Source organism: Leucopleurus acutus (genome assembly GCF_964270905.1).
Source record: "Leucopleurus acutus genome assembly, chromosome: 6".
Lineage (NCBI taxonomy): Eukaryota > Metazoa > Chordata > Mammalia > Artiodactyla > Delphinidae > Leucopleurus > Leucopleurus acutus.
The window spans coordinates 90,958,135-90,972,543 of NC_139149.1; the positions used below are offsets into that span (position 1 = coordinate 90,958,135).

The window sequence follows — 14,409 nt, forward strand, 5'->3', positions numbered from 1 at the left end:
GTATTCTTTGGATGTGACAGCTTATTCTTTTTGTATCTGATAATGTACGCTTTACCCAAATAATAACAGGATGATTCTTAAGCTCCTAATAATTAAATTAACTAGGCAAGTTATTTACTAATCCTTAATATCCTTTAACCATTCTCTGTATTATAATATGTATCCATTGTATCCATCCTTTCCTTTGCTTTATTTATTGACATAATACTTGGAACATATCTGCCTTATATCATCTGAATGTCTTTTTTGTATTCTTCATTCATTTCCTTCCTGCTTCCCACACATAGCAGGTAAAGTTTCCTTACTTAGAGTAATGCTGTTCCTATGCCTTAACCCATTTACATGCCCACAGTTATCATGTGTCTTAAAGAAGGACCCCTCTTTAAAAATATTTATATATCATGTCTAAAAGAATAAAGCTTTTTAATCTTAATGGTATCTTGGTAGTGGTAGAACCTAGTTTAAGTAGAATCTAAGATGTTTAATAAAAATTTTTTTCCTCTTGGAAGACATTGAAATTAAAATTTTATTTTTAATATTGGTTACAAATTGTCCATTTATCAACAAATATTTGAATGTCTGCAATGTGTGGTATACTAGGTACTGGGTATACAGGGGTAAACAAGATTTATAGGCTTCAGCATTTATGTAGTTTAGAGTTACTATTTGGATAATGAAGAATTTTTTTTCCTTTAGAAGATTCCATATGATAAATTTTTTATCTTTGCCTTTTGACGTTTATGAAGATAGTATTTACTTCTCCTTTTATTGGTTAGACATACTACATTAATAGATAAGAAAGGCAGGAAAGTCAACCAAGAAAAACATATATTTTGTACTATGAGGAAGCAAGTTTTCTAGCTGAGGTCACCTTTTTCTAATGTCTTGGAAAAATAATAGATGCTAAGATGCTTCCCTTGTTCCCTAACATCTGATTTATCTAAATCAGTGCTTCCAGACTGCTAGTCCAAGAGTTGGATGTTTTTGGCCAAGGCAAACTAAAAAAATATGCTTTTTCTTAAAGTTCAATACCTTTAAGTTGAAAAGTACTCTAAGTTCCTTTCCTCTCTATTATACTAAACAGTGAAGTTTCATGCTCTTCAGTTAGCTGTTCAACCCCTGAAGGCATTTGATCTAAATGTTAGTGTGGAGGCCTTGACAATCATATTTAGGATATTGAGCCTGGTTGGTGTGTTGGGTCATATTTTGTATTATTTTTTGTGAAGACATTGACCTTCTTCATGAAGCTTGTACTTGATAACTTTTGTTAGTTAACTTGTGTTTGTTTAATTATGGATGCTTACAATGATTGTGTTTCTACAATGCAAAGCTTATTCTAAAGCATATGATTTACTTTAAAAGAAGACCATAATGTTTAACATTTTTCAACCTATTTCTACCCTAAGTTGTAAAGAATACCGGAATGCCTTAGAGGAATTGTCCAAAGTGACTCTGCGGAACAGTGCCGAAGAAGGGCTTTCAACAAACAGGTGATCTGCGATTGATTAAAATCTATTTTCATTGAGCTACGTCATCATTTTCTAGGTGCTCCTACTCCAATTTTATTTTAGCTTATTGTCAATATAAAAGTTTCTAGAATATAGTCAGTGGCACTCATCCTTTAGCCAATAGTTGATAGAACAAAATTCAGGTATAGCAAAAGACCTTAAGAAGTCTCTTCGGATACAGTTTTCTGATAATTTGTCATAGAAGTTCATTGTGTATTGCAGATTTAAACTTTTAACATTTTAAGTTCTCTTTATTGTTTTCATTTAAAAAATAATAACTCTGAAATTAGTAAACTACTGCTTGATTTTGTAATTTAAAGTATTTATGAATTTTCCATAATAATTAAAGATCTTAACAGTTAAAAAATAAAACAGCCCCCCACCAAACAAGTTCTTTAAGTGTGTTCAGTATTTTAGACATTTGAGACAGAAATTGTCGTCATTGTTGGACTTATGGATGCTAATATAGCTCTGATAGACTTGTGAAAAATATTATAAGAGCCTATATACTTTCATATATTTTTCCATACGCTTTTATAGCTTTATCATTTTGCTTTTTCTTAAGCCCAGTAGACATTTCAAGCCTTTTTCTTCCATGCTAACCTGTGTTTATATAAATTATGAATCAGATTTCTGATATTTTGGGTGGGGTTAGGTGGGGGGTAGATTAATACAGGAATTAGAGTACTTGCTATTTTGTGTCTGAATCATATAAAACCAACTTTCCTTTTGTTTTTCATTTTAGTACTTTAGACAGCAGACCAAAGAGTAGCAGCCCTATTAGATTACCTGAGATCAGTGGAGGACAGACAAACCGTACAGCAGAAGTCGAACCACAACCAAGTAAGATTACAAATGGAGAAGTAATTCCTAGTTTTGTTTGTAATTGTGGTTTGAAGAAGAAAACACATTAAATAAGAAATGCCATCTGGCAAGGATATATTACTTCTGGTCTTTGAAATACAGTATGGATGTAAAATTTTTTGTATATCTTCTTTTGTACATATTTCACTTTTCTTTGACTCTTACCTTAAGTTTATTGAGTTTGAAACTCCTAGAAACTCATAGGTCTATGCAAAAATCTGCCTTCCTGCCTAGGGCTTTCAGTTTAAAGCATATAACTGAAGAAATATAACAGCAGTTTTTGCTTGTTTGTTTTCGCAGCATTGTTGGCATTGTGAAAAGAACTTTTCATGTATTGTCTCCTTTAATTCCCATAATAACCCCATAAGAGTTATTTGACATATCTCCATTTTTCAGAAAGTAAGTTAAGACTTAGATAATGCAATTTGCTGAAGGTTACACAAGTAATGGGGAGCTGGGATTTGAACTTGGATCTCTTTGACTTTGTCAGTCAGGAATATTCACTACGAGTAGCAGAAAACTCAAGTGACTATTGGGTCTTGAATGACAGTTTATTTTTCTAAGATAGCAACTGCAGGTAGACAGTTGCTAGCATTGGTTCAGCTACTCAGCATTGTAATGACAACATAGGGGTAGTTTCTCTTTGATTCTCTTGTTTTACTCATGGTCAAAAATGTCCCACTTAATGTCTGCATTTGAGGCAGAAGGAAGGGAGGTACAAGCTGCAACTGTTCTCTTTTATTGGGAAATTCCCTTCCCCCTTCAATCTCATTGGTTGGAAGTGAGTCTCATGGCCACCCTTTCCTGCAAAGGAGACTTATAAAGTGGTAAGCAGCATTGTCCTGGTTGGCTTACATAAATCATGATTCATTTCCTGGGACTCTACACATTGCTGCCTCAAACAAAATTGGAGTTCTGTTAGCAAGGAACAAGGTGGGATTGGATATTAAGGATATTAAGGCCATAATGGTGTCTGCTGCCCTAAGTAAGCACTTCATGATCGACATTTGATGTGGGTTTTGTTAATGGTAAATGTACAAGATTAGGATCATATGTATTAGTGATATGATGAAGCTCAAAACTAAGAATAAAAGTATAGAGCAAGCTTTAGTGATAGTTTTGGTCATCCTGTACTACTTATTTTTGAAAAATGCTAAAACTAAAATTGTATATTTTGCTCTGTTGAAGTGTAGGAAGACAGATGATATAAAAACCTTTAACTTTGATGCATTGTAGCTTGGAATACTGTTTTGTATTAGTTTAATTAACTATACTGTGATACTGTAAGAACCCAGCCTTAACTTAATCTTGTTGCTTAAGATATTCTGACAGCCTTGGAAAGATATTTTTAAAAGGCTTTCTGTATAATTTCTCACATTTTGATATATAGCTATCTGAACATTGCTCTTCTTTCATGTTTCTGATAATAAGAGTGCTTGAGTGCCCCCCTAAAGATCCCATAAAACATGTGGAATAATAATCTGTGCAAATAAGACTATCAGTGTTACTCATATTTATTACTCTCATATAATGGTTACTGCTAACAGAGGAATGAGTTGAAAATTTTTATTTTTCTACTTGCAGTGACCTGTACTTAATATGTTACCTCTTATTTTTAGCCAAAAAGGCTTCTGGAATGTTGTCCTTCTTCCGAGGGACAGCAGGGAAAAGCCCTGATCTCTCTTCCCAGAAGAGAGAGACCTTACGTGGAGCAGATAGTGCTTACTACCAGGTTGGGCAGACGGGCAAGGAGGGAACGGAGAATCAAGGCATTGAGCCTCAAGGTGTGTTAAAGGAGACCAAATGTGCTTATTCTAGGTTTCGATTTACTTATTTCAGTTGGTTATGTTCCTTATAGCCTGAAGTAGATGCTTCTGTTGCTGAGACCAGGGCATTCCCTCTCTTCTCACATCTTGGTGGGGGTAGAGTGGGAAAAGCATGGCGCTTGGAGGATCCAACTGGTTTCAGATGTCATTGCTATCACTTACTGTGTGGTGGAATTAGATATCCTTACTTTCTGTACTCGTAAACTGGAAAAGCAGTGTCTTCCAAGGTTTACTGGGTTTACTGAGGACTACGATTTACTGAGGACTAAGTGACATTATACATGTAAAACATCTGTCTCACTATGTAGCTCACAGTATATATTCAAATGTTTTCATCCCACTACCCCCTCAGACGTTTCCTTTCTTTTCCAGTCTCTGTAAGGTGGAAGCTGTTGATACCCACCTTCATTTGGGTATTTAAAAAATATATCTACCTGATTGTGTTTGAATACAGGGTTAGTAGACCAGGAGTTGGCAAACTATGCTGACCTGTCTTTGTTAATAAAGTTTTGTTGGAACACAGGCACACCCTTTCATTTACTTACTGTCTGGCTGGTTTTGCATTATATTGGCAAGTTGAGTAGTTGCAACTGAGTAAAATACTTACCATCTGGCCCTTTACAGGAATAGTTTGGCAACCCCTGGGTTAGATCATGAATTATTAGTTTAAAAAATAGGAACTGCATGGTAAGTTTTCATCAGTAATTAAGATATGTGTTAAGTATTCTATAGGCTGCTATTGGGCTGTGATCCTTGGAAGGCATTGGTGCTTTGAAAAAAATAATTTTGAAATGTGAAACTTAGTGGATGACTTGTTCTTCTAGATATTAAAATGTATCACAACTCTGCAATAATTAGAGTGGATCTGGCAGTAGGTTTGCCAAACAAATCAGTCAAATAAAAAAAATAGCTCTGAAGTAGACACTAGTGTATTTTCTATATTGTACATATATCTTAGTATATGATAAAGAAAGCATCTCAGACTATTGGGGAAGCATTATTCCATACACAGGGAAAACTGGTCATAAACTCTGATAAAGAAGCCACAGAAAGTCGTGATGTTAGAGCCGAGTTATTTTATTGCTATCATAGAGATTACTTAACTATAAGAAAAATTGTTCTTCAATCTGAATTCTCTGATTTTAATCTAAAAATTGATCTTTCAAAAGGTACATAGATTTTTATTGTAATTTACACAGTTAATTGTATACATGATGCTTGCTTGAGAGTGACTTGACTAGGATAACATGAATTGACTTGTTTTTAGTATTATATCAGGGGAAAAAGAACAGACAAAATGACCTGATAACTATCTAAAACTTTGGCTTTACTAATGATGTTAAATCTTTTAGATGAAGTAGATGGAGGAGATACACAGAAGAAACAACTCACAAATCCTCATGTGGAGCTCCGTAAGTATGAGATAAATACCTTTGGTTTGGGGACCAGGACTATAATTGAGCAAACTCCATTATTTGAAGCTTCTAGCTTCTCACTAGATAAATATTCTACTTCTTAAAATGAATATTAAGTCTGTGTACTGATGAACATTTGTTTAGTCTAAATTTAGTTTATAAAATATACATTATTTAATTTAGAAGGAAATTTATTTATAAATTTAATTAAAATTATAATTTAATTTATAAATTATAATTTAATGCAATGTCTGATGTTTAAATAATTACTTTTTGTGTAATCTAGAGCCACAGAGCCTTAGTAAGGCATCTAGAATTGTGTGTGTACATGTGAGTGCCAAAAATGTATTATCCAGCATTATAACACTATAGAAAAATTTAAGATGTATAAGTACAATGATGAAAATACAGTGACCAGCATAAAATTAGAAATGGGTCTTATTTTCTGTTTGATTTTTCTAGAAATATGAAGGGTGGTCATAAGATGCTCTTTAATCCTTCCTGAAGATAACTTTAACTGAATTGTGATAAACAGGGATGTAGTAGACTTAATGTGAAAAATGCTATCGTGGAGAAACTTAAATGATTGCATTTGGTGGGGGTGGGGAGTGAGCAAGAAGGAAAAGGAAAAGGTATTTCTGATCCAGAGGAGCTTTTTTTTAAAAAAACACTTCTGTTTATAGAATTTTCCGATGCCAACGCCAAGTTTTACTGTCGTCTCTACTATGCGGGAGAGTTTCATAAGATGCGAGAAGTGATTCTGGGCAGCAGTGAAGAAGATTTTATTCGTTCCCTTTCTCACTCTTCTCCGTGGCAGGCCCGAGGAGGCAAATCAGGAGCTGCCTTTTACGCGACTGAAGGTAAGTCTTTTTAATCATTTACTAATTAAGCGGTATCCATCTTTTTCCCTCAGATAATTTATGAATCCCTTGAACTGAGGTAATACGATACTGTCTTTTTGCAAACATGTTTTTCTTTTTATGCTTGAGAGGATGAAAGAAGCACATTTAAAAGAATATATGGTGTACGGTGTGTAATGAGAGACAAATATTGATCAAATCCTTATTAAATTCTTTCTAGTCCTGAGTTTTCCAAATGTAAATAATAACAGAGAACTTCTAGAAGACTCAAAAGGTACCTCAGAGCTCATGAGAGAAAGATAAAAATAGAAACATTTGACCTGAAAACCAGAAGGCCAAGTTCTTAACCTACAAAGTTTTACAGAAGATCATGAGCATTTTTATTTCACATTCCATTTTCCATACTCACTGAAAGCGAAATTATTTGAGAAAATGCATCAGGAAAGACGTGCTAGATAAGAACTTTCATAACTGTTACTTATTGGATTGTTAACAAAGGAATTTATAACATTTTACTTGGTAGTTAAAAAAAAATAGATCATTTAGCTATGACTTCAGGTGTGGTACTGTCGAAAGTAGAGGTTTCTTGACTATATAAATCCTCAGAAGCCCTTCCAAACCTTCAATTACTTGAGAACTGTGTTCTGATCAAAATTTTCTCAGTGGTGTCAGAAAATATCCCTTAAAAATGTGAAGCAAACAGATCATTTGGGATTTTTAGAATGATTTATTTTGGAATACCTCAGTAAATATTGCAATTGAATAAACATGAAATTTTTGCCTTTTAGATGATAGATTCATTTTGAAGCAAATGCCTCGTCTGGAAGTCCAGTCTTTCCTTGACTTTGCACCACACTACTTCAATTATATTACAAATGCCGTTCAACAAAAGGTAGAAACCCAAACCTTGATCTGTAAGTTTACTGGGCTTTTTCACATCCTGAGAGTCCTAATGGCAGTTTTCTCCGTGGTAATATGTGAACAGAACATGACTAGATCTCTGCTGTGCTATTGAGGTGTGGTAGAATGCAGGGATTTCAAACTCTTTTTCCTACATATATATAGAGAGATTACCCACTTGTCATGAAGCAGTGAGCCTCCCGTGAGTATGAAAGAGTCACATAGATTTTTTTTCCATTTATGGGTTTATTGCCTATTATTGGAGGAATTATGTCATAATAAAATTTGTGAGTTTGAGAAATTGAGAACGATTACCCCTTGGGAGAATGTTAAAGATCTAATAATTTTGTTGGCATTGCTGCTTTACTTCATAGATTCAAAGGTTTGAGTTTGTTTTAAGGTCCTCTGACTGATCATATTAATAGAAAATCATGTTTGGGTAATACATGAATAATCCAGATATTGGTATTAAATTATAAATAATCCTTTTGAAAAATTGAAGTATAGTTGATTTACAATATTAGTTTCAAGTGTACAACATAGTGATTTGGTATTTTTGCAGATTATACTTCATTGTAAGTTGTTACAAGATAATGGCTATAATTCCCTGTGTATATAATATATCCTTATTGCTTATCTGTTTGATACAGAGTAGTTTATTAATCTCATATAAAAAATTTGTCCCTCCCCCATTCCCTTTCCCTTTTGGTAACCACAAGCTTGTTTTCTATATCTAAGTCTGTTTCTGTTTTGCATGTACATTCATTTGTATTACTTTTAGATTCCACATATAAGTGATATCATACAGTATTTATCTTTCACTGACTTATTTCACTAAGCATAATATTCATACATAGTCCTTTTTGATAAGAGTTTACTTTTTTCTTGATTAGAGGCCCACTGCATTGGCCAAGATTCTTGGAGTTTACAGAATTGGTTATAAGAATTCCCAGAACAACACTGAGAAGAAGCTAGATCTCCTTGTCATGGAAAATCTTTTCTATGGGAGAAAGATGGCACAGGTAAGGATACTGGACTATGCAAAGCATTTAGCTAGCATTTACCCTTTGTATTTCTGCTTCCTGAACATAATGAGTCAGAGAGTAACATGATATTTGAGAGTAAATATTAAACTTTGGTTACTAGGCAAAATTTAACTTTTGAGTTATTGAACCCTGTAGGAAAGAATAAAGAGGAATATTGTGGACTGGTCCTAAAATTTAACATATCCAACATCCTAGAAACACAGAATTATAGAAAAAGAAAGCAGATGCAACATAACAGTTTTAAAGATGAAGAAACTGAGGCTCAGAGACATTGAGTACTTTATCAAAGTCACACAGCTATGCCTAGAACTCAGGTTGGTCTAGATTCTAGAACAGTACTCTTCAGTGTGCTGGTCCTTGAACTGTTTCCAATCCGTGGTGAGATAAGAGCTTGTACTAATCAATAGAATGTAATTTAATGCACTGCTTTCTTCATCGAGAATGTCTTGCTATGGCAGAAGCATCTGCTGTACTAAATTGTGGGTTTAATGATGTAATTGATTTACATTCTGGCACTAGCCTCTCTGTCATCATGAACCAGGAAAGCCTGTCTAGCAGTGGTCTGCTGAATAACACTTCAGGTCGCACTGGTCTAGTACCCAGGTCCCTGACCTTTGAGTGCGTTGCTTTCCTAATGCCCAGAAATTCCTAGAGATATGCTGTTGCTTCTACATTGTCCTAAGTAATTGCACAGTTTTGTTATCAGTACTTAAAAGTTTCCTCTGAATGTTTGCATCTGTTTTTTAAACTGCTTTATGATTCAACAATATATTTTTGGAGTTACTTGTTAATGTTTCTTAGAGTTGATTAAATGGGTCAGTATATTTCTGAAATATTTCAATAAATGAGTACCTAGCTATTAATTTCATGATACAATTGCATCACCATGTGTTTTATGTATTATACAATTACAATGTATGCATTTAGTGACATATAAGTTATTAGGTTTTAAAATTAAATTTTAAAGTGTTTATAACTGTAGTGGCTACAAGGAAGCTTTCTGCCTTTTTAATTTAATTAACCATTTGTAACAGCTCACACATAAATGACAGAGAGTTTTCTTTCTGCTAGGTTTTTGATTTGAAGGGTTCACTTAGGAATCGAAATGTAAAAACCGATACCGGGAAAGAGAGTTGTGATGTAGTCCTGCTGGATGAAAATCTCTTAAAAATGGTTCGAGACAACCCTCTGTATATCCGTTCTCATTCCAAAGCTGTGCTGAGAGCCTCAATCCGTAGCGACTCCCACTTCCTTTCTAGCCACCTCATTATAGATTATTCTTTGCTGGTTGGGCGAGATGATACCAGCAATGAGCTGGTAGTTGGAATTATAGGTAAGTTGATGAGCATGCCTTATGTATAGTTCATGATTTAAGCCAGAGTAAAATTTGAAGACCATCTGGTGTAGTAATAGCTTATTGAATAATTTCGCAAACTTTCATTTGAAATTTTAAAAATAATAGTTTTTCTGTTCTGGTACCTTTTATTCAGGTTCCTCATTTCCATTTTCATTATTTTTACCAAAAATATCTGTATTCAAAAGTCACTTGAAGGTGAAGCCCTGTGAGGTTGTTATGAGGATTAAATGAATTAATATGGTAAAAACCCTTAGGACAGTCCCTGGCATATTGTCCGCACCTGCAGTATTGCCAGCACTCAATAGCTATTATAGAAGTAATAGTAATGGTAATTGCGGTTGTCATCTGCTTATATTTATTAAGAGAACCTTTACTGCTAATCTCGCCCCCTGCAACAGATTATATCCGAACATTTACATGGGACAAAAAGCTTGAGATGGTTGTGAAATCAACAGGAATTTTAGGAGGACAAGGTGAGCAGAGTTTTTGTTCTGTTTACTCTTTAAACTGTTCTCATTATCTTCCTCATCAGTTAACATATACTAAATGGATACTTTAAACAAAATTCTAAAACATAAGTGGTTATCTTTGATTTTATCATCATTTCCAAGGTGATCAAATAATAAGGGGAATTGTTTAGGTGGGGAAATATGGGGTTTTAAATTTGTGTTAAGATGCCAGAGGTTCTCAAAATGGTAAGTTAAAAAGGCCAGAAGTTCTGAACAGGAGGTTGTCCTGAATTAACACTTGAAATCCTCTAAGTTCTCTGAGAGCTGCCAGCGCCATTTGTGCTTTTAGACATCTCTCATCTCTAAGCAAGAGCGTCTTTTAAAATAAAAAAAAAAAACCTCCTACCAAGAAGGACCTGTCCCTTGTCATGTGGCACAGTGAACACCCTCCCTCCTTTCTGAGCCCGCCGTGGTGTGTTTGCTTACAGACCATGGCATTTTATGTCTGTTGACATGAAAGAACATAGCCGTTGAAGTCAGTTGTCTTATCAATTATGTAACGGCTTCCTTTTCCCTCTTCTCTTTCATAATCCTAGGTAAAATGCCGACTGTGGTCTCTCCAGAGTTGTATAGGACCAGATTTTGTGAAGCAATGGACAAGTATTTCCTGATGGTACCAGACCACTGGACAGGCTTGGGTCTGAACTGCTGAAACAAAGCACATATTTTGAAATGGACCAGGAAGAAAAGGGGCCTGGAACCAAGGACCAAAAATAAGCTACATGTTTTATTCCTTCATCACATTCACCACTGTATGCAAAGCCCTTTCAGTTCTGCGGCTGTGGAGGCCGTCTGTAGCCTGAAGGGTTAAAACTCTATGGATTTGCACTTTGGTTTTTGAAACCTACAAATGAGCTATCCGTAGGCTGGGACGTTGCATGAACATTTTGTTCACTTAAGCTGAAATCTAGGCACATTTCAAAGGGCTGAGGACAAATGTATGGTTAGAGATGAGATACGGTGAAAAAATGGGTTGTCATATTGGCTAACAATCCTGTTGAGAAAACAGTGTCTCATAGATTATGACTCTCCTGGCATCATATTGGACAGATTCTTTACCTAGAAAGCATTTGTAGAGCTGGTGAATTTGTTTTGTGTTTCTTATGTAACAATTTAATGTTACCTCTTATCAGAATTTCTGAAACCTTAAAAAAATTCTGAATTATTTTATTAATGGCCAGTTAAACAGATTGATACAATCTATTCTTGTTTTACTGAGGAATTTGACTTAAATTGAGAATCCTGTCATGTTCTGTATCTTTCCCTGTTTTCAAGTGTGTTTGATATTTTTCAAGTTCTGTCTCTACTTGTCTGTGGGTGACAGGAGGCTATAGCCATTAACTTTAAGCCTTTTCCTGGAGCTGTTTTTTTAAGTTTATTTACAGCTTTTGTGCAAGTAATATGCTGAACTGCACTTGTCTACACATGCTCATACTCTAGGTTTTTCTCCCACTTTCAGGGAAACATTAGTAAATTAGTCTACAGTGACTGAATCCCCAAAGGGATAATTATTAATGAAGGGTTTTTTTTTTAATATAAAAAATAAATTAGGCCTGATCCAATAAATAGGGTGAGGGAAGCACTTGCTTTATTTTTTATAAGGGTAAAGTATCCTTTTCCATATAATTAGCAATTTATGTGGCATCTATAAAATTAAGAAGCTTCCAGTATGGACATCCCTGTTTTCTAACTTTCTGTACCAGTTTCTAGGCCAGTTCTGACTATTGAGAAATGTTAACAGTTAAGATATTCTTAGTGAGAAACTTATTGTTTACTAGAGTTTTTGTTTATTTAAAAAGTGATCAGAAGTATACTAAACTGTCTTTGAGGAAATAACACAACCCCGAATATTTTCTCTTGGTTTCTTTCCCGTAATAAGGATTATTATTACGGATAATACCCCAAATAAGGATAATTTGGGGTTTGTAAAGTTTTAAGGGTTCCACTCTTTTCAGGCTTCCTATAGTAGCACGTTTCTATTGCACCTTTCACATAATAAGAAAAACATCTGGTTACATTCCAATTACAGAGACTTAAGTATGTAAAATAGGAACATTTTGGAAAGTTTGCTCGAGAAAACGAAAGCATTAGTTTGGTGTTTGGTGCTTATTAGAAACATGATTTGTTCTGTACTAGAAACAAACTGACCAAGGACTTACTACTGATCTGATGATAAGCACTTTTTTCTTTTTTAACATGTGATGTGCCTTTTGAAAACGTACAAAACAATGACGATTTTAGTTTTGATATCAAGGGCCAGTAAAGGAGTTGTACAGGGCTGAAAGATGTGGAACATTATTCACTTCTCATGTGTCAGGAACATGGATTTTGCATCTCATATTGAATGCAAACATATTTTGCATCTGTTTATTTTTTCTGTCAGGAGGCTTGGGGTTATTTATCCTGTCCATTTCCCTCACCCCAGTCAGGAGCACTTCCAGGGGCAGGTGTCTTCCCGCAGCTGTAATCACGTTGTTTCTTTGTTTCAGTCTCAGTACCACGTGTATAGCTTGAATGCTCCATTGGAATAGCTCTTGACAATAATGTGTCATGTTGATTTTGTTTTCCTTGCCCATGACTTGAAGAACCGATTTTTTTTTAAAGTACTGCTGCTGCTTAGGTAATTTTGTGGCTAAAAAAAATTCCAATATGATATAATCTGAAACAATACTTGTTGCCTTGCAAGGGTGATCTGTCCTTTTAAAACTGTCTTAATGGAGGGGAAATATAAAATTTAATTTGAGTGGTAGAACTATATACCCGGCCTCTTGCTGCTCTTGTTTAGGCCACTACCAGATACATAAGGCTTTTCAAATACTGTGTACTCAGTGTCAGGCACTGAATGGCTGTTTACCTCTCTTGAATTCCCCATTGAGGCCTGGAGAACCTTGATGGTGATAAGTTAAGAACGAAGAAGAAATCTTAATACTTTCTTCTTTAGAATAAAAAAATGAATTCTGAGAATAATTGATAGCACAAGAAAGCTATGTGAACATGTTGCATTGTATAAAAATTTATTTATAAATGTGAAGTGTTTTGATGCCATCAAAACTTTATTTAAAAATAAAAAAGATTCACTTTTTTCTTACCCAAGCCTAAGAAAAATAAGGGGAATAAGCTGTTGCAAGCCCTTTTGTAGTCTATTGAATATTTTAAATTTATAGATATTCAAATTTTCCTACAGAATGTCCTACTTATAATTTTTTCCTTGATCCAGCAGTGAGTGGTTTTCTAGCTTTGGCCTTTATTGGGTATTGTAAATAGTAGGGTTGTATTGTTTTTTGTGGCATCAGCTTCTCCTTGGCTTTTTACCCATTAGTGTCGTGGGCTTGTATAAAACTGCTGAGGAAAATAATCTACCTGTATAGAAAGTTTGCTTAGCTGGCGGAGTGAAAACCCTTGCAAATGAGCCTGGTGGTGAAACAGATCAGGCCATTCATTATTCCTCAAGTGTTAACATACTGACTTAAGCAGTATTCAAACCATCTAGTGCAATGCCTTTTTTGTTTGTTTTTGTAACACGGGTGCAGTTGTATTATAGAAAAATAAAAATTACAATCATGAGCAGTTTTATTAATGCTGCTCTGCTTGTTTTGTAAGAAATGTATATTACGTCTTTGACAGGTTTAATTTTAACTAGAGAAATGACATTGTAAATCAAAATAGCCTCTTTTAATTTAATATGAAAAATTCAATTAACAATATTGAAAATACTTAATGTATTATATTGTATATATTTCTCTACTTTGGTTCCAGCTGTTTTATATGATTGACATGTTATTTATGAGATAAAACTGCCTTGACCTTTTGGAGACTTATACTGTAAAAAGAGGACTTACAATAAACTGAGAATCAACTTCACTTTGTTTTGAATCTGCTTGAGGAAATTAAGAGGAGATGGAGTTGGTGCCCCCGGCCCAGCAGTGTTGTCTTCTGTTCATTCTCTCCCCCTTCCGACGGGAGAATTGAAGTCTTTCTCCAGTAAATAACTCTCCTCTTTAGGTCTCAGAAAGGGGGTGCTAAATCCTTGGGTTCACTTTGCCCTGTATGGGCCTGGCCTTTTCTGTCCTCCTGCCTCTCTTCAGTTCTGTTTCTGCTTTCCTTATGGGGCGCTCTAGAAAGCT

At 34.8% G+C, this 14,409-nt stretch overlaps 1 protein-coding gene across 6 annotated transcripts in view; it reads left to right on the top strand.

Annotated features, from left to right (window-relative positions):
• PIKFYVE (phosphoinositide kinase, FYVE-type zinc finger containing) overlaps nt 1–14,131 on the top strand; it is a 77,657-nt gene extending 63,526 nt beyond the window's left edge. For 5 of the 6 annotated variants that reach the window (XM_082841813.1, XM_082841812.1, XM_082841817.1 and 2 more), the window contains 10 exons: nt 1,407–1,490; nt 2,254–2,351; nt 3,992–4,156; nt 5,551–5,610; nt 6,297–6,473; nt 7,262–7,365; nt 8,267–8,395; nt 9,491–9,752; nt 10,175–10,249; nt 10,822–14,131. In XM_082841813.1, the coding sequence (XP_082697939.1) occupies nt 1,407–1,490; nt 2,254–2,351; nt 3,992–4,156; nt 5,551–5,610; nt 6,297–6,473; nt 7,262–7,365; nt 8,267–8,395; nt 9,491–9,752; nt 10,175–10,249; nt 10,822–10,937 (1,270 nt within the window). In that variant the 3' untranslated portion in view covers nt 10,938–14,131. The remainder of the gene's footprint in view (nt 1–1,406; nt 1,491–2,253; nt 2,352–3,991; nt 4,157–5,550; nt 5,611–6,296; nt 6,474–7,261; nt 7,366–8,266; nt 8,396–9,490; nt 9,753–10,174; nt 10,250–10,821) is intronic. The other variant, XM_082841815.1, reaches the window with a different exon arrangement.
• The last annotated feature ends 278 nt before the right edge of the window (nt 14,132–14,409 follow it).